The 24,985-nt window shown below is 50.0% G+C and overlaps 1 protein-coding gene across 1 annotated transcript in view; it reads left to right on the top strand.

Moving 5' to 3' along the window:
• Positions 1–19,976: 19,976 nt before the first annotated feature.
• LOC137326299 (kunitz-type protease inhibitor 1-like) overlaps positions 19,977–24,985 on the top strand; it is a 52,080-nt gene continuing 47,071 nt past the window's right edge. The window contains exon 1 of the mRNA XM_067991249.1: positions 19,977–20,567. Within this exon, the coding sequence (XP_067847350.1) occupies positions 20,141–20,567 (427 nt within the window). The 5' untranslated portion in view covers positions 19,977–20,140. The remainder of the gene's footprint in view (positions 20,568–24,985) is intronic.

The raw sequence follows: 24,985 nt of genomic DNA, 5'->3' as shown, positions 1-24,985 counted from the left end.
CTCGGATGCTGCCTGACCTGAGTATTTCAAGCATTTTCCGGCTATATAATCGCAAGTTGTTGTTGTTGACCTCGGAGGCTGAGAATTCCCAGCGCTTCCAACCGGCAACTGAATGGAGTGAGATTGTGTTACAAAAAAATAATGTCTGAGCATCATAACAATGACTGGCTGACTACCTTCAGGGACGGGCTCGCTGCAAACAGTCTGTTGGAAGATTTCAATTATTCAGCGCTCACTTATATCAGCTTTCTCAGGAGGAACAACAGCAACATAAACAATTCCCAAATGCGTCGGCATTAATCTGATCAGAAGATTTGCCTCAATAACCAGCGAGAAAGAGTGCCGGAGGTAGCAGCTGTTATAGCGATTGTCAGTTTGCTGGGTCAGACGGGCACAGGGCATGTGGCAAACGGAAAAGATGGGCGCAGCAGGTGAGGCGATCTCCTCTCAGCCAGTCTCCATCCAATACCTTCCCGCTTCACATCTGTTAAAAGGGGGTGGGATACGGCACTTTAAGGATATTGAGCTTTGAAACGCAAATCTAAATAGGTTGTGTTGTCGCTGCGTAAGGTGCTGGCCAGGTTCCCCCTGGGGTGGTGTGTGGGACTGCCTACCTAATGCATGGGGACGGTAGTTTAGTGGTTATGTTACTGGACTAGTAATTCAGAGTCCTGGATTAATAATCCAGAGAATGTGAGTTGAAATCTATTTAAAGTCTAATTGGGGTAGAGGAACAAAGGGATGGGGGGGCGGGGGGTACAGATACATAAATCTCTAAAAGTAGCGACGCAGGTCAATAAGGCCAATAAAAAAGCAAACAAGCCACTGGGGTTCATTTCTAGAGGGATAGAATTGAAAAGCAAAGAAGTTATGTTAAACTTGTATAGAACCTTGGTTAGATCACACTTGGAGTATTGTGCACAGTTCTGGTCTCCATATTACAAAAAGGACATAGAGGCATTGGAGAAGGTGCAAAAAAGATTTACAAGAATGATACCAAAACTGAGAGGTTATAACTATCAGAGAAAGATTGTGAAGAGGCTCTAGAAAAGAGAAAGCTGAGGGATGACCTGATAGAGGTCTTTAAAATTATGAAAGGGTTTTTTACGGTAGATGTAGAGACGATGTTTCCACTTGTGGGGGTGACCAAAACTAGGGACTAGTCACTAATAAATCCAATAGGGAATTCAGGAGAAACTTCTTTACCCAGAATGTGGAACTTGCAACTACAAGGAGTAGTTGAGGCGAATAACATAGATGCATTTAAGAGGAAGCTAGATAAACATATGAGGGAGAAAAGAATAGAAGGATATGCTGATAGGGTCAGATGAAGAGGGGTGGGAGGAGGTTCGTGTGGAGCATAAATACCGGCATAGACCAGTTGGGCCGAATGGCCTGTTTCTGTGCTGTAAATTCTATGTAAAATCCCGCCATGGCAGTTTGAGAATTTGAATTCAATTCAAAAAATTCTGGAAGTAAAAAGCTGGTATCAGCAAAAGTGACCATGAAGCTGTCGGATTGTCATAAAAACCCAACTGGTTCACTAATGTCCTTTATGGAAAGAAACTGCTGTCCTTACCCGGTCTGGGCCTACAGTTGACTCAACTGCCGTCTGATGTGGCCTAGCAAGCCCCTCAGTTGTATCAAACCCACTACCTGCATTTAAAGAGAAGGCCTACCACCTTCTCAGTGCAATTAGGGATGGGCAATAAATGCCGGCTTTGCCAGCGATGCCCACATCCCGAGAACAAATTTTTAAAAATCAAAAGAAGGATATTATTGGACTCGAGAAAGAAAGTGTGGAGTCAACCAATCAAAATGATTCTGAGAATCAGGAATCAAAGTTACAGGGGCAGGTTAAGGAAAGTTTGAGATGATTTAAGTGGATTTTTCTAATTATGAAGGGAACCAAGGAAAGCAGTCCAAAGCAAGTTGCTCACTGTGGCGTAGAGTTCAAATGGAAGGGAACACAGGTTAAAAATAAGCAAGATGTGGCGGGGGGTGGGGGGGTCCGAAGGGAAGTCAGATAGACTGTAGTAGCGTGATAATGACCAGATAATCTGTTTTAGTGATCAACAACTTGCATTTATATAGCGCCTATAACGTAATCAAACGTCCTAAAGTGCTTCAAAGGACCGTTATCAAACACAATTTGACACCGAGCCACATAAGGAGATACTAGTATAGTTGAGCAAAAGCTTGGTCAAAGAGGTTTTTAGGAGCACCTTAAAGGAGGAGAGAGAGGTAGAGAGGTAGAAAGGATTGGGGAGGGAATTCCAGAGTGTAGGGCCGAGGCAGCTGAATGCACGGTTGCCAATGTTGGAGCGATTAAAATCGGGGATGTGCAAAGAGGCCAAAATTGAAGTAGTGCAGAGATCTCAGACGGTTGTAGGGCCGGAGGAGGTTGCAGAGATGGGGTGAGGTGAGGCTATGGAGGGATTTGAAAACAAGGATGAGAATTTTAAAATTGATGCGTTGCAGGACCGGGAGCCAATGTAGGTCAGCGAGCACGAGTGTGATGGGAGAACAGGACTTGGTGCAAGTTAGGATATGGGCAGCAGAGTTTTGGAGGGTGGAAGATGGGAGGCTGACCAGAAGAGCATTGGAATAGTCAAGTCTAGAGGTAACAAAGGCATGGCAATGGTTTCAACAGCAGATGAGCTGAGGCAGAGGTGGAGACGGGCGATATTACAGAGGTGGAAGTAGGCAGTCTTGGTGATGGAGCAGATATGTGGTCGGAAGCTCATCTTAAGATCAAATGGAATGCCAAGGTTGCGAAAGGTCTGGTTCAGCCTCAGACAGTGAACGGGAAGAGGGATGGAGTCGGTAGCTAGGGAACGGAGTTTGTGGCGGAGACCAAAGACAATTTGGAAGGTGACACGGATTTGGGAGGCGACAACATGTTCAAGGACTTTGGAGAGGAAAGGGAGGTTGGTGATGGGACAGTAGTTTGCAAGGACAGAGGGGTCAAGGGTGATTTTTTTGAGGAGGGAGTGATGATGGCAGATTTGGAGGAGAGGGACACAGTACCTGAGGAGATCGAACCGTTAACAATATCAGCTAACATGTGGGCCAGGAAGGGAAGTTGGGTGGTCAGCAGTTAAGGGATAAATATTGGCTGGGACACCTGGGAGAACTTCCCTGCTCTTCTCCAAAATAGTGCCATGGGATCTTTTACATCCATGTGAGAGGGCAGACCAGGCCTTGGATTAATGTCACATCTGAAAGAGGGCACCTCCGACAGTGCAGCACTCCCTCAGTACTGGCACAGGGAGAGTCAACCTGGACTACGTGCTCTACTGTGAACCCCTGCGGAAATTCCAAGCGACAGTATCTGAAAGCCTGAGGATATTTGGGATTGTGCACAACTGATGCTACAGCGCCATCTGCTGGATTCAGGCCAGACTAACTCAGGGTCACCTGACCTGTATCACACCAATGGAATGTTAACAACAACAACTTGCATTGATGCAGCACCTTTAACGTCGCAAAACGTCCCAAACAGTCAAACGCTTTGCTCTCGCACCAAGATTGCACAGCAAGATCGACAGGGGAACAGATAGATGGTATGTGACTGAATACGGACTGAATGAGCTGCAATCGGTGCTCCTCTCACTCAACAGCATGTATGATAACAACTGAATTTCTTTCATTAACGACGACGACTTGCATCAATATAGCATCCCGAGGCACTTCACAGGAGCGCAATGAAAGGAGGAGATAATAGGAGGGGTGATTAAAAGCTTGGTCAAAGTGGTAGGTAGGTAGGTGCACATAGTCTTCTTGAGATGGTATTGCCAAAGTGCAGAGTAGATTTACCAGAATGGTACCAGGGATGAAGGGCTTCAGTTCTGTGGAGAGATTGGAGAAGCTGGGATTGTTCTCCTTAGAGCAGAGAAGGTTAAGGGGAGACATAATAGAGGTATTCAAAATTATGAGGGGTTTTGATAGATCCAATAGGTAAAAACTGATTCCTTTGGCAAATGGGTCGGTAACCAGAGGACTAGATTTAAGATAATTGGCAAAAGAACCAGGAGGGAGATGAGGAGAAATGTTTTTAGGCAGCGAGTTGTGATGATCTAGAATGCACTGCCTCTAAGGGCGGTGGAAGCAGATTCAATAGTAATTTTCAAATGGGAATTGGATAAATACTTGAAAAGGAAAAATTTGCAGGGCTGCGGGGAAAAAGCAGGGGAGTGCGACTAATTGGACAGCCCTTTCAAAGAGGCGGCACTGGCGCGATGGGCTGAATGGCCTCCTTCTGTGCTGTGTGATTCTATGATTGTATAGGATGGGGCGAGACCATGGAGAGATTTGAAAACAAGAATGAGAATTTTAAAATCGAGGCGCTGCCGTACCGGGAGCCAATGTAGGTCAGCGGGCATAGGGTGATGGGAGAACGGGACTTGGTGCGAGTTAGGATACGGGCAGCAGAGTTTTGGATGAGCTCAAGTTTCTGGAGGGTGGAAGATGAGACAAGGCATCAAATGGTATAGAAAGGGAAAACATAAAGGATTACTTCAAACCATAACGTGAACAAGGGAGCACAGGTGTAAATTGAGGACTGATAATTGGAATAATCCCTTCTTGCAAAGAGTAATTAAGACAAAGAGACCAGGTAGTGCCTTGGAGCTGAAAAACATAGATTCATTCAAGAGTCAATTGCACACTGTGATGGGAAGACTTTTCTTTGGGTGAATGAGTCAAGAAGGTCCGAATGGATTTTTCATCGGTGTTAATCATGTGTTATTGCCATACTTATAACCTACCTACTCACTTATTCTCACTAACACAGGAATGTGAGGGACAGAGATGCAGAGATGTTTGTAACCTGCTGTTTGTAACCCATCTCCTCTCTCACAAAGAGTGACAAGCAGAGGTACAGACTAAATTCAGCGGCAATCGAGAGGGAAAGCTCTACATTTGGCCTCAGCACCCCTGAGTTGGAGGGTTCCGACTCATATCAGTATCTGCCAACTCCTGCTGGAAAGCGTAGGTTGTAGTGAGGGCAGGATCAGGCTCAGCCGTGATGCCCCTGTGGTTGAATTGCTTGCCAACACACATTTTCCAAAGCCGCCCATGAAGAATGTCCAGTGAGGGTATTTTTTATTCATTCTCGGGATGTGGGCGTCGCTGGCAAGGCTGGCATTTATTGCCCATCCCTAGTTGCCCTGAGAAAATGGTGATGGGCCTTCTTCTTGAACCACTGGTAGCGGGTTTGGTACAACTGAGTTGCCACTTCAGAGGGCAGATAAGAGTCAACCACATTAGGTGTGGGAACTGGAGTCACATATGGACCCAGACCAGGTAATGACGGCAGGTTTCCTTCCTTAAAGGACATTAGTTGGGTTTTTTAAGACAATCCAACAACTTCATGGTCACTTTTACTGATACCAGTAATTCTCAAGTTCTCATACTGCCAGGGTGGGATTCTGAACTCATGTTCTCTGGATTACTAGTCCAGTAACATGCCCACTGCGCTACCGTATCCTGTTTGTGTGATTACGTTTGGAGGAATCAGATACATAATATCCTTCACTCTCCTGTACAAGTGCCAATTGGCAAAGCTACACGTATTGCACAAGGCTCTCCTATTGAAGGATGAGTCATTCTCATACCTTCGAACTTGGATCAGGTCGAAACAGGCTCTCAGTGACATCAATATCAGCGGCCTACTTGTCATTAGGAGTCACCTGACCTGGGTTCAAATAGCCTCACATGGGCTGAGGCGATGAGCCTCATTCTCAATGCCATTGATGTCTATAAACATGTCATGCCGTTAACGCCCAGAGAGATTTACCAAGACAGATAGTGAGAGTGATTCACTGTTCCATTTGCGGTCTACGAATAGACTGAGCTCCTTATTCTCAATGAGGCCTGGAGCTCCTCGCTATTACTCCCCCTCTGTATCAATACATCACTGGGTCTGCTGCAATCTGACCCAAACCAGCTTTGACGTCAACTAAATTACTCTCTGTGTGATCGAGCTGAATGTTAAGTGCACAAAAAATTCCACGTGACCAGCCCGAATGTGAGTTCACACACTTTTCCCAGTGACCAGCCCGAGTGTGAGTTCACACATTGCTCCCTGTGAGTATCCTAAGTGTGAGCACACACACTGCTCCCTGTGACCAGCCTGAGTGTGAGCTCACACACAGCTCACAGTGTCCAGCACGAGTGTGAGCTCACACACGGTTCCCTGTGACCAGTCTGAGTTTGAGCTCACACGCTGTTCCCTGTGATCACTGTGAGTGTGAGCTCATATACAGCTCCCTGCAACCACCTTGAGTGTGAGTTCACACACTGTTCCCAGTGAACAAACTGAGAGTGAGCTTGCACACTGTTTGCCGTCCCGATTATGAGCTCACACACAGCTGCACTGTGACAGCTCCACATGTGAGCTAATACATTGTTTACTGTGACCACCCTGAGTGTGAGTTCATACACACTTCCCTGTGACCACTCTGACTGTGAGTTCACACACTGCTCCCTGTGACCACCCTTTGTGTGAGCTCAAACTGTGATCCTTGTGGCCATCCTGAGTGTGAGTTTACACACTGTTCGCGGTGACCACCGTGAGCATAAGTTCAGACACAGCTCCCTGTGACCAGGCTGAGTGTGATCTCACAAACAGCTCTCTGTGATCACACTGAGCGTGAGCTCACACACATCGCCCGGTGACCACCCTGAGTGAGTGTTCCAACATTGTCCCTGTGGCCACCGTGAGTGTGAGCACACACACTGCTCCCTGAGTACCCTGAGTGTGAGTTCATGCACTGCTCCCTGTGACCAGGCTGAGTGTGAGCCCACACACATTTCCTTGTGACTGGCTTGAGTGTGAGGTCACACACAGTTCCCTGTGACCAGCCTGAGTTTGAGCTCAGACACTTTTCCCTGTGTCCACCTTGAGTGTGAGCTCATATACAGCTCCCTGCGATCATCCTGAGTGTGAGTTCACACGCTGTTCTCTGTGACCAGCCTGAGTGTGTGTTCACATACTGATCCCTAGAACCAACCCGAGTGTGAGTTCACACACTGTTCCCAGTGATGAACCTGAGTGTGAGCTCACACACTGCTCCCTGAGATCAACCCAAGTGTGAGTTCTCACACTGTTGCCTGTGTCCAGCTGAATGTGAGTTCTCACGCTGCTCCCTGTGAGCTCCCTAAGTGTGAGCTCAAACGCAGCTCCCTATGACCTCCCTGAGTGTGAGTTCACACACTGTTCCCTGTGACCAGACTGAATTTGAGTTTACACACTGTTCCCTGTGACCACACTGAATTTGAGTTTACACACTGTTCGCTGTGACCACCCTAAGTGTGATAACACACACATGTCCTGGTGACCACTGAGTATGAGTTCCCAAACTGCACCCCTGTGACCAGCCTGAGTGTGAGCACCCACACTGCTCCCTGCAACTACCCTGTGTGTGAATTCACTTACTGCACCCTGTCACCAACCTGACTGTTAGTTCAAACACTGCTCCCTGTGACCAGACTGAGTGTCATCTCACGCACTGCTCCCTGTGACCACCCTAAGCATGAGTTCACACACACTTCCCTGTGACCAGCCTGAGTGTGAATTCACACAATGCTCCCTTTGACCAGTCTGAGTGCGACTTCACACTGCTTTGACCACCGAGATTGTGAGTTTACACACTGTTCCCGGCAATCACCATGAGCATGAGTTCAGACACAGCTCCCCGTGACCAGCCCGAGTGTGCACTCACAGACTGCTCCCTGTGACCAGCCCGAGTGTGAGCTCACGGACTGCTCCCTGTGACCAGCCCGAGTGTGAGCTCACAGACTGCTCCCTGTGATCAGACCGAGTGTGAGCTCACTGACTGCTCCCTGTGATCAGACCGAGTGTGAGCTCACAGACTGCTCCCTGTGACCAGCCCGAGTGTGAGCTCACAGACTGCTCCCTGTGACCAGCCCGAGTGTGAGCTCACAGACTGCTCCCTGTGATCAGACCGAGTGTGAGCTCACTGACTGCTCCCTGTGATCAGACCGAGTGTGAGCTCACTGACTGCTCCCTGTGATCAGACCGAGTGTGAGCTCACAGACTGCTCCCTGTGACCAGCCCGAGTGTGAGCTCACAGACTGCTCCCTGTGACCAGCCCGAGTGTGAGCTCACAGACTGCTCCCTGTGATCAGACCGAGTGTGAGCTCACTGACTGCTCCCTGTGATCAGACCGAGTGTGAGCTCACTGACTGCTCCCTGTGACCAGCCCGAGTGCGATCTCACACACAGATCCCTGTGACCACACTGAGCATGAGCTCACAAACATCTCCAAGTGACCACCCTGAGTGTGAGCACACACATCGCTCCTGTGAGTACCCTGAGTGTGAGTTCACACACTACTACCTGTGTCCAGCCCGGGTGTGAGCTCACGGACTGTTCACAGTGTCCAGTTTGAGTATGAGCTCAATTACAGCCGAGTTCACACACTATTCCCTGTGAACAATCTGAGAGTGAGCTTACACACTGCTCCCTGTGACAGCTCCATGTGTGAGTTAATACACACAATGCTCCCTTTGATCAGTTTACTGTGACCACCCTGAGTGTGAGCTCAAACACTGCTCCCTGTGACCAGCTCGAGTGTGAGTTCACATACAGCTTCCTGTGACCAAACCGAATCTTAGTTCACACACTGCTCCCTGTCACCACTCCGAGTGTGAATTCACACAATGCTCCCTACGACCAGCCTGAGTGTGTGCTCAGGCATTCTTCCCTGCGACTACCCTGAGTGTTATCTCACACACTGCTCCCTGTGACCAGCCTGGGTGTGAGTTCACACACTGTTCCCTGTGACCAGCCTGGGTGTGAGTTCACACACTGTTCCCTGTGACCAATCCGAGTGTGAGCTTACACACTGCTCCTTGTGATCACTTATTGTGTGATTTGACATGATGCTACCTTAGTCCAGTCATATTTCAGTCAGTTCAGGCTCTGGAATCAAGTATGGATTTACTGTCGCTCCCTGTCATCAGACTCGGTTTGAATTCACACACAACAGCTTGTGATCACTCTGCTGCTGGTGCTCCTGTCACAGAGGGGAGAAGGCAATTCTAGTCTCCATTACAAATCCATCTGTTACTATGTGGATATTCTACACTATATTTAAAGAAAGAACTTGCATTTATATAGCGCCTTTCATGACCTCAGGATGTCCCAAAGCGCTTTAAAGCCAATGAAGTACTTCTGAACTGTAATCACTGTTGTAATGTAGGAAATGCGGCAGCCAATTTGCACACAGCAAGGTCCCACCAACAGTAATGTGATAATGATCAGATAATCAATTTTAGTGATGTTGGTTGAGGGATAAATATTGGCCAGGACACTGGGGAGAACTCCGCTGCTTTTCTTGAAAATAGTGCCATGGGATCTTTTACATCCACCTGTGAGAGCAGACAGGTTTAGTGTCTCATCTAAAAGACGGCACCTCCGACAGCAAAGCACTCCCTCAGTACTGCACTGGGTGTGTCAGCCTGGATTATGTGCTCAAACCTGTGGAATGGGTCTATGAACCCAGGACCACCTGCCTCAGTGGCGAGAGTGCTACCCACTGAGCCAAGCCTGACATCTGGTGCTCTGTGCTACACTCAGTGAATCTAGCTTTCCGCTCCCTACCAGAATCTCCCAAGGGTGTACGTACTTGTGTGTTTGGAGCTGGTGATGGAGAGTGTTGTTAGAGACCAGCCTCAATGCTACCGCTTGGGTGGTGCAACCTCTCCTCTGGGGAGACCTATGGAAACGGGAGAGCCACAGTTTTACAATGACGGCCGGGGAACAGCCTATGAAACAGAGCTCACATAATGAGCCAGAATTTGCTGCCAGAAACTGTTCCTGTTGGCAGAGGGGTCAAATACCAGAGGACATCGGTTTAAGCTGATGGGCAAAAAGAACCAAAGGCAACATGAGGAACAGCGAGTGGTTAGGATCTGGAATGCACTGCCTGAGGGGGGGGATGGAGGCAGATTCAATCGTGGCTTTCAAAAGGGAATTGGATAAGTACTTGAAGGGAAAAAATTTGCAGGGCTACGGGGAAAGGGCGGGGGAGTGGGACAAACTGGATTGCTCTTGCAGAGAGCCGGCACTACTCGAATGGGGCGAATGGCCTCCTTCGGTGCTGCAACCATTCTATGATTTTAAAATAACGGCGTGTGTAATGCGCACCTCGTTATTAGTGTATAAATCGTCCAGCATCTTGTGGCGAGGAAGAGCTACCCCGTGAATTGCGAATCACCACAAGATGCTGGACAATCCGTGCTGCTCCGCCATTAGCTTCACGGAAACGGGAGCTCACCGTCAACCTCCCCATGAGTTTCATCAAATTGCTGCATTTGCACATTGATTGCCAATTAAACTCACTGCAGAAAATCAGAGCTGCTACTTAACAGCATTAGTACCTTTTTAATTGTTAATACCATGCCAATCAATCTGTGATCAGCCCATTCCTGACTGTGAGTTCACACTCTCGCTCCCTGTGATCAGCCCATTCCTGACTGTGAGTTCACACTCTCGCTCCATGTGATCAGCCCATTCCAGACTGTGAGTTCACACTCTCGCTCCCTGTGATCAGCCCATTCCTGACTGTGAGTTCACACTCTCGCTCCATGAGATCAGCCCATTCCAGACTGTGAGTTCACACTCTCGCTCCATGTGATCAGCCCATTCCAGACTGTGAGTTCACACTCTCGCTCCATGTGATCAGCCCATTCCAGACTGTGAGTTCACACTCTCGCTCCCTGTGATCAGCCCATTCCAGACTGTGAGTTCACACTCTCGCTCCCTGTGATCAGCCCATTCCTGACTGTGAGTTCACACTCTCGCTCCCTGTGATCAGCCCATTCCTGACTGTGAGTTCACACTCTCGCTCCCTGTGATCAGCCCATTCCAGACTGTGAGTTCACACTCTTGCTCCATGTGATCAGCCCATTCCTGACTGTGAGTTCACACTCTCGCTCCCTGTGATCAGCCCATTCCTGACTGTGAGTTCACACTCTCGCTCCCTGTGATCAGCCCATTCCTGACTGTGAGTTCACACTCTCGCTCCCTGTGATCAGCCCATTCCAGACTGTGAGTTCACACTCTCGCTCCCTGTGATCAGCCCATTCCAGACTGTGAGTTCACACTCTCGCTCCCTGTGATCAGCCCATTCCTGACTGTGAGTTCACACTCTCGCTCCCTGTGATCAGCCCATTCCAGACTGTGAGTTCACACTCTCGCTCCATGTGATCAGCCCATTCCTGACTGTGAGTTCACACTCTCGCTCCATGTGATCAGCCCATTCCAGACTGTGAGTTCACACTCTCGCTCCATGTGATCAGCCCATTCCTGACTGTGAGTTCACACTCTCGCTCCCTGTGATCAGCCCATTCCAGACTGTGAGTTCACACTCTCGCTCCCTGAGATCAGCCCATTCCTGACTGTGAGTTCACACTCTCGCTCCCTGAGATCAGCCCATTCCTGATTGTGAGTTCACACTCTCGCTCCATGTGATCAGCCCATTCCTGACTGTGAGTTCACACTCTCGCTCCCTGTGATCAGCCCATTCCTGACTGTGAGTTCACACTCTCGCTCCCTGAGATCAGCCCATTCCTGACTGTGAGTTCACACTCTCGCTCCCTGTGATCAGCCCATTCCTGACTGTGAGTTCACACTCTCGCTCCATGTGATCAGCCCATTCCAGACTGTGAGTTCACACTCTCGCTCCATGTGATCAGCCCATTCCAGACTGTGAGTTCACACTCTCGCTCCCTGTGATCAGCCCATTCCAGACTGTGAGTTCACACTCTCGCTCCATGTGATCAGCCCATTCCTGACTGTGAGTTCACACTCTCGCTCCCTGAGATCAGCCCATTCCTGACTGTGAGTTCACACTCTCGCTCCATGTGATCAGCCCATTCCTGACTGTGAGTTCACACTCTCGCTCCCTGTGATCAGCCCATTCCAGACTGTGAGTTCACACTCTCGCTCCCTGTGATCAGCCCATTCCAGACTGTGAGTTCACACTCTCGCTCCCTGTGATCAGCCCATTCCTGACTGTGAGTTCACACTCTCGCTCCCTGTGATCAGCCCATTCCTGACTGTGAGTTCACACTCTCGCTCCCTGTGATCAGCCCATTCCTGACTGTGAGTTCACACTCTCGCTCCCTGTGATCAGCCCATTCCTGACTGTGAGTTCACACTCTCGCTCCATGTGATCAGCCCATTCCTGACTGTGAGTTCACACTCTTGGTCCATGTGATCAGCCCATTCCTGACTGTGAGTTCACACTCTCGCTCCCTGTGATCAGCCCATTCCTGACTGTGAGTTCACACTCTCGCTCCATGTGATCAGCCCATTCCTGACTGTGAGTTCACACTCTCGCTCCATGTGATCAGCCCATTCCTGACTGAGTTCACACTCTCGCTCCCTGTGATCAGCCCATTCCTGACTGTGAGTTCACACTCTCGCTCCCTGTGATCAGCCCATTCCTGACTGTGAGTTCACACTCTCGCTCCATGTGATCAGCCCATTCCTGACTGTGAGTTCACACTCTCGCTCCATGTGATCAGCCCATTCCTGACTGTGAGTTCACACTCTCGCTCCCTGTAATCAGCCTGTTCCTGAGCTTGAGTTCACACTTGTTTCTTGTGATCAGCCTATTGCTGTGTGAATTCACATTTTTCTGTGATTGTCCTGTTCCTGAGTGTGAGTTCACATGCTTGCTCCCTGTGATCAGCCTGTTCCTGAGTGTGAGTTCACACACTTGCTCCCTGTGATTAGTCTGTTCTTGAGTGTGAGTTCACACACTTGCTCCCTGTGATTAGTCTGTTCTTGAGTGTGAGTTCACACCCGAGCTCCCTGTGATCAGCCTGTTCCTGAGTGTGAGTTCACACTCGTGCTCCCAATGATCAGTCTGTTCCCGTGTGAGGACACAAGCTTGTTCCCTGTGATCAGCCTGTTCCTGAGTGTAAGTTCAGCTGCAGCTACTGGCTAACTGTCTTTCGGAGCTGGAGCTGCGGGTGGATTCACTGTGGAGCATCCGCGATGCTGAGACTATCGTGGATAGCACGTTCAGTGAGGTGGTCACACCGCAGGTAAAGATTACGCAGGCAGAAAGGAAATGGGTGACCGCCAGGCAGAGTAAAAGGACTAGGCAGGTAGAGCAGGAGTCCCCTGGGGCCATCTCCCTCTCAAACAGATATTCTGCTTTGGATACTGTTGGGAGAGATGGCTTATCAGGGGAAAGCAGCAAGAGCCAGGTTCGGGGCACCACGGGTGGCTCTGCTGCACAGGAGGGGAGGAAGAGGAGTGGCAGGGCTATAGTGATAGGGGATTCCATTGTAAGGGGAACAGATAGGCGTTTCTGCGGCCGCAAACATGACTCCAGGACGGTATGTTGCCTCCCTGGTGCTAGGGTCAAGGATGTCACGGAGCGGCTGCAGGGCATTCTGGAGGGGGAGGGTGAACAGCCAGTAGTCGTGGTCCATATTGGTACCAACGACAGAGGTAAAAAAAGGGATGAGGTCCTGCAAGGTGAATTTAAGGAGTTAGGAGATAAATTAAAAAGCAGGACTTCAAAGGTAGTGATCTCAGGATTACTACCGGTGCCACGTGCTAGTGAGTATAGCAAGAGGAGAATAGACAGGATGAATGCGTGGTTGCAGGGATGGTGTAGGAGGGAGGGATTTAGATTCCTGGGACATTGGGACCGGTTCTGGGGAAGGTGAGACCTGTACAAGCAGGACGGGTTACACCCGAGCAGGACCGGGACAAATGTCCTCGCGGGGGTGTTTGCTAGTGCTGTTGGGGAAGGTTTAAACTAGAGTGGCAGGGGGATGGGAACCTGAGCGGGGAGTCAGAAGGGAATAAAGTTGAGAGCAGCAAGAGAGGGGAAGACCCAGGGGAAATCTACAATACAAATAGTACAAACAGTTGTTCAAGAACAAGTGAAAGGGAAAAGCATAGAGCAGCGGAAAGAAAGTGTACTTTAGGCACTTTAGGTACTTTAGGCACGACAGATAAAATGAAAACTTGAAGGCGTAAGGCGATTAACCCAGCATCAAAGCTGTGGCGGGGGTTGGGAACCTGAGCAGGGAGACAGAGGAAAGCGTATCAGGAAGGGACAGAAGGTATGGAGTAAAAGGTAAAGTGTTAAAAAAGGAAAAAGCAGGAACTAAGTGTTACAAAACATATTTGAAAGTTCTTTATCTGAATGCACGTAGCATTCGTAACAAAATGGACGAGTTAACGGCACAAATAACTACGTATGAGTATGATCTTGTGGCCATTACAGAAACATGGCTGCAGGGTGACAACGACTGGGAATTAAATATGCCAGGGTATTTAACAATCAGGAAGGACAGGCAGGAAGGAAGGGGAGGTGGGGTGGCTATGTTAATAAGGGAAGGAATCACTGTAATACAGAGAAAAGATATTGGGACAAAGGATCAGGATAATGAAACAGTTTGGGTAGAGATAAGGAATAATAAGGGGAAAAAAACACCCGTGTGCGTAGTATATAGGCCTCCTAATAGTTGCAACTCTGCTGGAAGAAGTATTAATCAGGAGATAGTCGGGGCATGTAATAAGGGAACAGCTATAATTATGGGGGATTTTAACTATCATATTAACTGGACAAATCAAATTGGGCAGGGCAGCCTTGAGGAAGAGTTTATTGAGTGTATTAGGGATGGATTTCTTGAGCAGTATGTAACTGAACCAACAAGGGGGCAAGCAACCTTGGACCTGGTCCTGTGTAATGAGCCAGGATTAATTAATAATGTCCTAGTTAAGGATCCCCTTGGAATGAGTGACCATAACATGGTTACATTCCATATCCAATTAGAGGGTGAGAAGGTTGGTTCTCAAACAAGCGTACTGAGCTTGAATAAAGGAGACTATGATGGTATGAGAGCGGAATTGATTAAAGTGGACTGGGAAAATAGATTAAAGGGTAAGATGGTACATGAGCAGTGGTGTTCATTTAAGGAGTTATTTTACAACTTTCAAAAAATATATATTCCACTGAGGAAAAAAGGGTGTAAAAGAAATGACAGCAATCCGTGGCTAAGTAAAGAAATTAAGGATAGTATCTGACTAAAAACAAGGACATATAAGGTAGCCAAACTTAATGGGAGGATAGAAGATTGGGAAGTCTTCAAAAGACAGCAAAAAGTAATGAAAGGATTGATTAAGAAAGGGAAGATAGATTATGAAAATAAATTAGCAAAAAATATAAAAACAGATAGCAAGAGTTTCTACAGTTATATAAAAAGAAAAAGGGTGGCTAAGGCAAACATAGGTCCTTTAGAGGATGAGACCGGGAAATTAATGGTGGGAAACATGGAGATAGCAAAAATGCTGAACAAATATTTTGTTTCAGTCTTCACGGTAGAGGACACTAAGAATATCCCAACACTGGACAAACAGGGGACTCTAGCAGGGGAGGAGCTAAATACGATTAAAATCACTAAGGAATTGGTACTCAGTAAATTAATGGGACTCAAGGTGGATAAATCCCCTGGACCTGATGGCTTACATCCGAGGGTCTTGAGGGAAGTGGCAGTAGGGATTGTGGATGCTTTGGTAATAATTTTCCAAAATTCTCTGGACTCGGCAAAGGTCCCGGCAGATTGGAAAACTGCCAATGTAACACCCTTATTTAAAAAGGGTAGTAGGCAGAAGGCTGGAAATTATAGACCAGTTAGCTTAACATCTGTGGTGGGTAAAATTTTGGAGTCTATTATTAAGGAGACAGTAGCAGAACATTTGGATAAACATAATTTAATAGGACAAAGTCAGCATGGCTTTACAAAGAGGAAGTCATGTCTGACAAATTTGCTTGAGTTCTTTGAGGATATAACGTACAGGGTGGATAAAGGGGAACCAGTGGACGTAGTGTATTTGGACTTCCAGAAGGCATTCGACAAGGTGCCACATAAAAGATTATTGCTCAAGATAAAGAATCACTGGATTGGGGGTAATATTCTGGCATGGGTGGAGGATTGGTTATCTCACAGGAAGCAGAGAGTTGGGATAAATGGTACATTCTCGGACTAGCAACCAGTAGCCAGTGGTGTTCCGCAGGTGTCGGTGCTGGGTCCCCAACTCTTTACAATCTATATTAACGATTTGGAGGAGGGGACCGAGTGTAACATATCAAAGTTTGCAGATGATAAAAAGATGGGAGGGAAAGTAGAGAGTGAGGAGGACATAAAAAACCTACAAGGGGATATAGACAGGCTGGGTGAGTGGGCGGAGATTTGGCAGATGCAATACAATATTGGAAAATGTGAGGTTATGCACTTTGGCAGGTAAAATCAGAGAGCAAGTTATTATCTTAATGGCGAGCAACTGGAAAGTACTGCAGTACAAAGGGATCTGGGGGTCCTAGTGCAAGAAAATCAAAAAGTTAGTTTGCAGGTGCAGCAGGTGATCAAGAAGGCCAATGGAATGTTGGCTTTTATTGCTTGGGGGATAGACTATAAAAACAGGGAGGTATTGCTGCAGTTATATAAGGTATTGGTGAGACCGCACCTGGAATACTGCATACAGTTTTGGTCTCCATACTTAAGAAAAGACATACTTGCTCTCGAGGCAGTACAAAGAAGGTTCACTCGGTTAATCCCGGGGATGAGGGGGTGGACATATGAGGAGAGGTTGAGTAGATTGGGACTCTACTCATTGGAGTTCAGAAGAATGAGAGGCGATCTTATTGAAACATATAAGATTGTGAAGGGGCTTGATCGGGTGGATGCGGTAAGGATGTTCCCAAGGATGGGTGAAACTAGAACTAGGGGGCATAATCTTAGAATAAGGGGCTGCTCTTTCAAAACTGAGATGAGGAGAAACTTCTTCACTCAGAGGGTGGTAGGTCTGTGGAATTTGCTGCCCCAGGAAGCTGTGGAAGCTACATCATTAAATAAATTTAAAACAGAAATAGACAGTTTTCTAGAAGTAAAGAGAATTAGGGGTTATGGGGAGCGGGCAGGAAATTGGACATGAATTTAGATTTGAGGTTAGGATCAGATCAGCCATGATCTTATTGAATGGCGGAGCAGGCTCGAGGGGCCGATTGGCCTACTCCTGCTCCTACTTCTTATGTTCTTATGTTTACTCCTTGTGATCAGCCTGTTCCTGAGTGTGAGTTCACATCCTTGCTCCCTGTGATCAGCCTTTTCTGTATGAGGTCACACGCTTGTTCCCTGTGATCAGCCTGTTCCTGAGTTTGAGTTCACACCCTTGCTCCTTGTGATCAGCCTGTTCCTGAGTGTGAGTTCACATGTTTGCTCCCTGTGATTAGCCTGTTCTTGAGTGTGAGTTCACATCCTCGCTCCCTGTGATCATCCTGTTCCTAAGTGTGAGTTCACACTCATGCTCCCTGTGATCAGCCTGTTCTGGAGTGTGAGTTCACACACTTGCTCCCTGTGATCAACCTGTTCCTGAGTGTGAGTTCACACTCATGCTCCCTGTGATCAGCCTGTTCCTGTATGAGGTCACACACTTGTTCCCTGTGATCAGCCTGTTCCTGAGTGTGAGTTCACACTCGTTCACCGTGATTAGCCCATTCCTGAGTGTGAGTTCACACTTGTTTCCTGTAATCAGTCAATTGCTGAAAGTGAGTTCACACTCTGTTCTGTATGATCTGCCCATTTCTGAGTATGAGTTCACATCCTTGCTCCGTGATCAGCCTTTTGCTGATTGTGAGTTCACACTCGAGCTGTGACCAGCCTGTTGCTGAGTGCGAGTTTGCATTGTTCCCTATAATCAGCCTGTTGCTGAGTGTGGGTTCACACTTCCCTATGACCAGCCTGTTGCTGAGTGTGAGTTCACACTTCCCTATGATCAGCTTGTTGCTGAGTGTGAGTTCACACTTCCCTATGATCAGACTCTTGCAGAGTGTGAGTTCACACTTCCCTATGACCAGCCTGTTGCTGAGTGTGAGTTCACACTTCCCTGTGATCGGCCTGTTGCTAAGTGTGAGTTCACACTTCCCTGTGATCAGCCTTTTGCTGATTGTGAATTCACACTCGAGCTGTGACCAGACTGCTGCTGAGTGCGAGTTCACATTGTCCCCTATAATCAACCTGTTGCTGAGTGTGAGTTCACACTTCCCTAATATCAGCCTGTTGGCAAGTGTGAGTTCACACTTCCCTATGACCAGCCTGTTGCTGAGTGTGAGTTCACACTTCTCTATGATCAGACTCTTGCAGAGTGTGAGTTCACACTTCCCTGTGACCAGCCTGTTGCTGAGTGTGAGTTCACACTTCCCTATGATCAGCCCTTTGCTGATTGTGAGTTCACACTCGAGCTGTGACCAGACTGCTGCTGAGTGCGAGTTCACATTGTTCCCTATGATCAACCTGTTGGCAAGTGTGAGTTCACACTTCCCTCTGATCAGCCTGTTGCTGAGTGTGAGTTCACACTTCCCTATGATCAGACTCTTGCAGAGTGTGAGTTCACACTTCCCTGTGACCAGCCTGTTGCTGAGTGTGAGTTCACACTTCTCTTTGACCGGCCTGTTGCTGATTGTGAGTTCACACTTCCCTATGATCAGCCTGTTGCTGAGTGTGAGTTCACACTTCCCTATGATCAGCTTGTTGCGGAGTGTGAGTTCACACCTCCCTATGATCAGACGCTTGCACAGTGTGAGTTCTCACTTCCCTGTGATCAGTCTGTTGCTGTGTGTGAGTTCACACTTCCCTATGATCAGCCTGTTGCCAAGTGTGAGTTCACACTCAAGCTGTGACCAGACTGCTGCTGAGTGTGAGTTCACATTGTTCTGTATAATCAACCTGTTGCTGAGTGTGAGTTCACACTTCCCTATTATCTGCCTGTTTCCAAGTGTGAGTTCACACTTCCCTATGATAAGCCTGTTGCTGAGTGTGAGTTCACACCTCCCTGTGACCAGCCTGTTGCTGAGTGTGAGTTCACACTTTCCTATGATCAGACTCTTGCAGAGTGTGAGTTCACACTTCCCTGTGACCAGCCTGTTGCTCCCTATGATCAGCATTTTGCTGATTGTGAGTTCACACTCGAGCTGTGACCAGACTGTTGGAGTGCGAGTTCACATTGTTCCCTATAATCAACCTGTTGCTGAGTGTGAGTTCACACTTCCCTACGATCAGCCTGTTGCTGAGTGAGTTCACACCTCCCTATGACCAGCCTGTTGCAGAGTGTGAGTTCACACTTCCCCGTGACCAGCCTTTTGCTGAGAGTGAGTTCACACTTCCCTATGATAAGCCTTTGCTGAGTGTGAGTTCACACTTCCCTATGATCAGCCTGTTGCTGAGTGTGAGTTCACACTTCCCTATGATCAGCCTGTTGCTGAGTGTGAGTTCACACCTCCCTATGATCAGACGCTTGCAGAGTGTGAGTTCACACCTCCCTATGATCTGATGCTTGCAGAGTGTGAGTTCACACTTCCCTGTGACCAGTCTGTTGCTGAGTGTGAGTTCACACTCCCCCTGACCAGCCTGTTGCTGAGTGTGAGTTCACACTCCCCCTGACCAGCCTGTTGCTGAGTGTGAGTTCACACTCCCCCTGACCAGCCTGTTGCTGAGTGTGAGTTCACACTCCCCCTGACCAGCCTGTCGCTGAGTGTGAGTTCACACTCCCCCACGACCAGCCTGTCGCTGAGTGCGAGTTCACACTCCCCCTGACCAGCCTGTCGCTGAGTGCGAGTTCACACTCCCCCTGACCAGCCTGTCGCTGAGTGCGAGTTCACACTCCCCCTGACCAGCCTGTCGCTGAGTGCGAGTTCACACTCCCCCTGACCAGCCTGTCGCTGAGTGTGAGTTCACACTCCCCCTGACCAGCCTGTCGCTGAGTGTGAGTTCACACTCCCCCCTGACCAGCCTGTCGCTGAGTGTGAGTTCACACTCCCCCCTGACCAGCCTGTCGCTGAGTGTGAGTTCACACTCCCCCACGACCAGCCTGTCGCTGAGTGTGAGTTCACACTTGTACCCTGTGAGTGGGGCGCCTGACCCGGGGTGTCGGGTTACACTTCCTGTTGTGCAGGAGAGGGGTGTGTTTGACACACCTGGAGCGCTGGTTTCCGGGTTTACCTGCAGAGCCAGCGCCCCGCTCAGTTTCATTGGAAAAAGCCCCGGAGCCGAAACGGACCAGACGGCAGCGGAATCGACAATAATGTGCTCTCTCCGCCCGGGGCTCCTCACCCTCCTGCCCTGCCTCCTCTACCTGCTCCAGGGGAGCCGGGCCATCGACCCCGACCATTGCCCGAGCCACTACACCCTGGGCCGGGAAGACTTCGTGCTGGACACGGACGACTCGGTCTCCGCCGGGGCCGCCTTCCTGGGATCTCCCACCGTCAACCGGGCCAGGGACTGTGTGCGGATCTGCTGCCGGACCCGCAACTGCAATGTGGTCCTGCTGGAGGACCGGCCCCAAGAGTCACAGGACAACCCCATGCTCCGGGCCATCAGTGGCTGCTTCCTCTTCAACTGCCTCTACAACCAGGTCTATGTCTGCAAGTTCTTCAGGAGGGAGGGGTTCAGCAACTTCATCCTGGACACCGTCTACGAGGCTTACCTCAAGCCCAGGGAACCAAGTGCAGGTAATTGGTTCCTTCTCCTCCCTCCGTCAGCACCTTTTCCCCGTCTTCCCCCTTTTCCCCGTCTTTCCCCCTTTTCCCCGTCTTTCCCCCCCTCCCCCCTGTCCGCGGCCTTTCTCCCCCCTCCCCGTGTCCGCGGCCTTTCTCCCCCCCCGTCCGCGGCCTTTCCCCGTCTTTCTCCCCCCTCCCCCCGTCCGCGGCCTTTCCCCGTCTTTCTCCCCCCTCCCCCCGTCCGCGGCCTTTCCCCGTCTTTCTCCCCCCTCCCCCCGTCCGCGGCCTTTCCCCGTCTTTCTCCCCCCTCCCCCCGTCCGCGGCCTTTCCCCGTCTTTCTCCCCCCTCCCCCCGTCCGCGGCCTTTCCCCGTCTTTCTCCCCCCTCCCCCCGTCCGCGGCCTTTCCCCGTCTTTCTCCCCCCTCCCCCCGTCCGCGGCCTTTCCCCGTCTTTCTCCCCCCTCCCCCCGTCCGCGGCCTTTCCCCGTCTTTCTCCCCCCTCCCCCCGTCCGCGGCCTTTCCCCGTCTTTCTCTCCCCTCCCCCCGTCCGCGGCCTTTCCCCGCCTTTCTCCCCCCCCTCCCCCCGTCTGCGGCCTTTCCCCGTCTTTCTCCCCCCTCCCCCCGTCCGCGGCCTTTCCCCGTCTTTCTCCCCCCCCTCCCCCCGTCCGCGGCCTTTCCCCGTCTTTCTCCCCCCCTCCCCCCTCCCCCCCGTCCGCGGCCTTTCCCCGTCTTTCTCCCCCCTCCCCCCTCCCCCCGTCCGCGGCCTTTCCCCGTCTTTCTCCCCCCTCCCCCCGTCCGCGGCCTTTCCCCGTCTTTCTCCCCCCTCCCCCCGTCCGCGGCCTTTCCCCGTCTTTCTCCCCCCTCCCCCCGTCCGCGGCCTTTCCCCGTCTTTCTCCCCCGTCCGCGGCCTTTCCCCGTCTTTCTCCCCCGTCCGCGGCCTTTCCCCGTCTTTCTCCCCCGTCCGCGGCCTTTCCCCGTCTTTCTCCCCCCTCCCCCCGTCCGCGGCCTTTCCCCGTCTTTCTCCCCCCTCCCCCCGTCCGCGGCCTTTCCCCGTCTTTCTCCCCCCTCCCCCCGTCCGCGGCCTTTCCCCGTCTTTCTCCCCCCTCCCCCCGTCCGCGGCCTTTCCCCGTCTTTCTCCCCCCTCCCCCCGTCCGCGGCCTTTCCCCGTCTTTCTCCCCCCTCCCCCCGTCCGCGGCCTTTCCCCGTCTTTCTCCCCCCTCCCCCCGGTCCGCGGCCTTTCCCCGTCTTTCCCCCCCGTCCGCGTCCGCTCCCCGTCTTTTTCTCTCCCCCCCCCCCCCCCCCCCGCGGCCCGTCTTTTTCTCTCCCCCCCCCCCCCCCCCCCCCGCGGCGTCCGCTCCCCGTCTTTCTCCTCCCCCCCCCCCCCCCCCCCCCCCACAGCGTCCGCGGCCATTCCCCGTCTTTCTTCCCCCCCCCCCCCCCCTTCCACCTCCGTCCGCGGCCATTCCCCGTCTTTCCCCCCCCTTCTGTCCGCAAAGGCAATCACCCCATGAGAACTGTACTGGAATGTCGGCCTGGATCATGTGCTGAAGTGCCTGGAGTGGGACGAGACTCGGAGCCGGGAATGTTACCACTGAGGCATGGCTGACATAGGGTGAATGGGTGGTCAGGGAAGGTAACCAGGATCTTTTTGAGGACACTACAATGATATCGAAAGTTCTGGCAATGCACAGCGAGTGTAAGGAGAAAATACGTAACCTGTGTTCTCTCCAGTGTTTTTGTTTTAAGTTTAGATTTCTAGTATTTGCAATGGTTTGCTCTTTTTTTCCAAAATGACAAGACTGCCTGATGGGAGGTTGGAAGTGAGCTGATCCCCTGGGTAGGTGGGACTCTAATACTCCACCTGGCTGGTTGATGGGACCCACAGGGAAAGAGCTGTCATTGAGCGTTAGGATTCTTCCCGCTGGGCCCCAGCTAACCCTCCAAACTGTCGGTGTGCGAGTTGGACAAACACAGGGAAGCCTAGCGGTGCTCAGGGCTGGTAGTTTTAGTTGGTCGAAATCCAACATTCGTTGGTTAAACTCCAGCAAACCCCAATACACACTTGGAATCCAACCTGTGCCTAAATTAATTGGGGTTTGCCCCTACTGAGATACTGTGGGCAAATGGAAACCCTACTGATGTGGACTTTCAAGTAGTTTTGAGCCTCTTAAGTGTGATGGTTTTCTGAAGCTGTCAGATATGCTTTGAAGAACAGGCAGTCGCATCCCCGGAGAAGGACACTCTTCCAGAGGTTACTATTGCCCATCCCCCCCACCATCCGACTCGGAACAGCAAGAGCGAGCTTGTATTTCTCTGGGGATAGGGCGGGAATGTGGAGTTGATGTGGTAGATCAGCCATGATCTGATTGAATGGTGGAGCAGGCTCGAGGGGTCAAATGGCCTACTCCTGCTCCTATTTCTTATGGTTCTAGCGCCTTTCGTGACCTCAGGATGTCCCAAAGCGCTTTACAGCCAATGAGGTATTTTTTGAAGTGTAGTCACTGTTGTAATGTAGGAAACGTGGCAGCCAATTTGCGCATTGAGGAATAAATATTGGTCAGAACACTGGGGAGAACTCCCCTGCTCTTTTGAATGGCGCCGTGGGATCTTTTACGCCCACCTGAGAGGGCAGATGTCCTCGGTTTAATGTCCCATCCAAAAGACGGCACCTCTGACAGTGCAGCACTCCCTCAGTACCGCACTGGAAGTGTCAGCTTGGATTATATGGCAAGTCTCTGGGGTGAGACCATGACCATCTGCCTCAGAGGTGAGTTCTACCCACGGTGTCACAGCTGATACTTATTTCCTAGACCAGCCTATGAAGAATGGGCACTTAGCTGAGATACTGGATGGTGGCTGATGTGTGTGCAACGCAGCCCAACACGAACCATGGGCTACAAGATAAGGTTTTGGATAAAAGAATGTTTCTTGTAGTGTCCTGTTCCTGTTTACCACTGAGACTGCAGTCCTATTCCTTAGTGCTTAGCGCCTCATCTGTGCATGGTTGATGGATGGGATGGCAAAGGGAAGTTTATGAATAATGCATTTTGAAGTGCGATAGGGCAGGGGACTGATCAAAACTAACCTGTGCCGCCTGGTGTGTTTAATTAGCCCTGACAGTTTCTGTCAACCTGACACTGGGGTGGCAGTAATGGCAGCTGATGGGGGTAATCATTAGTGAACAAGGGCACGTGCTTAATGTGTTTATCCTTCGCTCGCTCTCACACTCAAACCATATCGTATCGCCTCATTCACTTGCACCAGCTGCATGAAGCAAGCTCTAACGTTTGTACTCCTGAGTGGAGTGTCCCTCTCGGGCTCTGATGTTCAGACTCCTCGTTGGGCAAAGAACGAGAGGGCTGTTAGTCTCTGTGGAAATGTACCTCGGTCTGAGTGAGCAGCTCCAAGAACAAAGTGCGTTGAGGTTAATTATTGATAACACTTACAGCTTGTCAATCAAGTGATCAGTGAATAATATTTAAATGGTGTTAGTGCAGTTCATGAAACCTCTATAGTATATTGAAAGAACTTGCATTTCTATAGCGCCTTTCACAACCTCGAGACGTCCCAAAGCACTTCACAGCCAACGCAGTAGTTTTGAAGTGTAGTTACTGTTGTAATATAGGAAACGCGGCAGCCAATTTGCGCACAGCAAGATCCCACAAACAGCAATGTGATAATGACCAGATCATTTTTTTTTTTAGTGATGTTGGTTGAGGGATAAATATTGACCAGGACACTGGGGAGAACTCCCTTGCTCTTCTAAATAGTGCCTTGGGATCTTTTACAACCACCTGAGTGGGTAGGTGGGGCCTCTGTTTAATATCTCACCCGAAAGACGACACCTCCGACAGTGGAGCACTCCCTCAGTACTGTACTGAAGTGTTAGCCTGGATTATATGCTCAAGTCTCACCTTTTTGGGAATCATTTCAGAAATACAGAACTCTAGCTGAAAGGATCCAATGAATGTGGGTCTTGCAAAGGTCCTGTGAGTCCATTAACATTCCTTGTACAATTTGTGTTTTGGTGCACTCATTTTGGGCTTCTACCTTATTGCTGTTGTGATTGCTATGTGGCAAAAATTCCTCCAGGGCATTTTCACTGCCTTGTATCTGGCTACACTTCCTGCCTGATTCCTGTGAAATGGCATGCTTCCAATCTGCTCGCCTTCTACTTGAGAGTAATATTCCGACATACATCCTCATTCACCACAGAGTGAGTCAGTGTCCATCTTAGTCACACAGGAAGTTGTGTACTGATGAATCTCACTTTTGTTTTTTTCCCTTAATTTCCCTCATCTTTCCTAAATGCACTGACTCGAGTTACAGTATAATTCCATGGGCATGGAAAGCACTCCAGTTACTTCATCTTGGGGGTGAGTATTGGCAAGCTAATTGACTGTGAGGGCATCGCAGCCCAATCCTGTCCTAC

The sequence above is a fragment of the Heptranchias perlo genome, chromosome 10, assembly GCF_035084215.1.
Source record: "Heptranchias perlo isolate sHepPer1 chromosome 10, sHepPer1.hap1, whole genome shotgun sequence".
Lineage (NCBI taxonomy): Eukaryota > Metazoa > Chordata > Chondrichthyes > Hexanchiformes > Hexanchidae > Heptranchias > Heptranchias perlo.
Note: the sequence above shows the minus strand (reverse complement) of the source record. Positions and strands in the feature narration are given on the sequence as shown.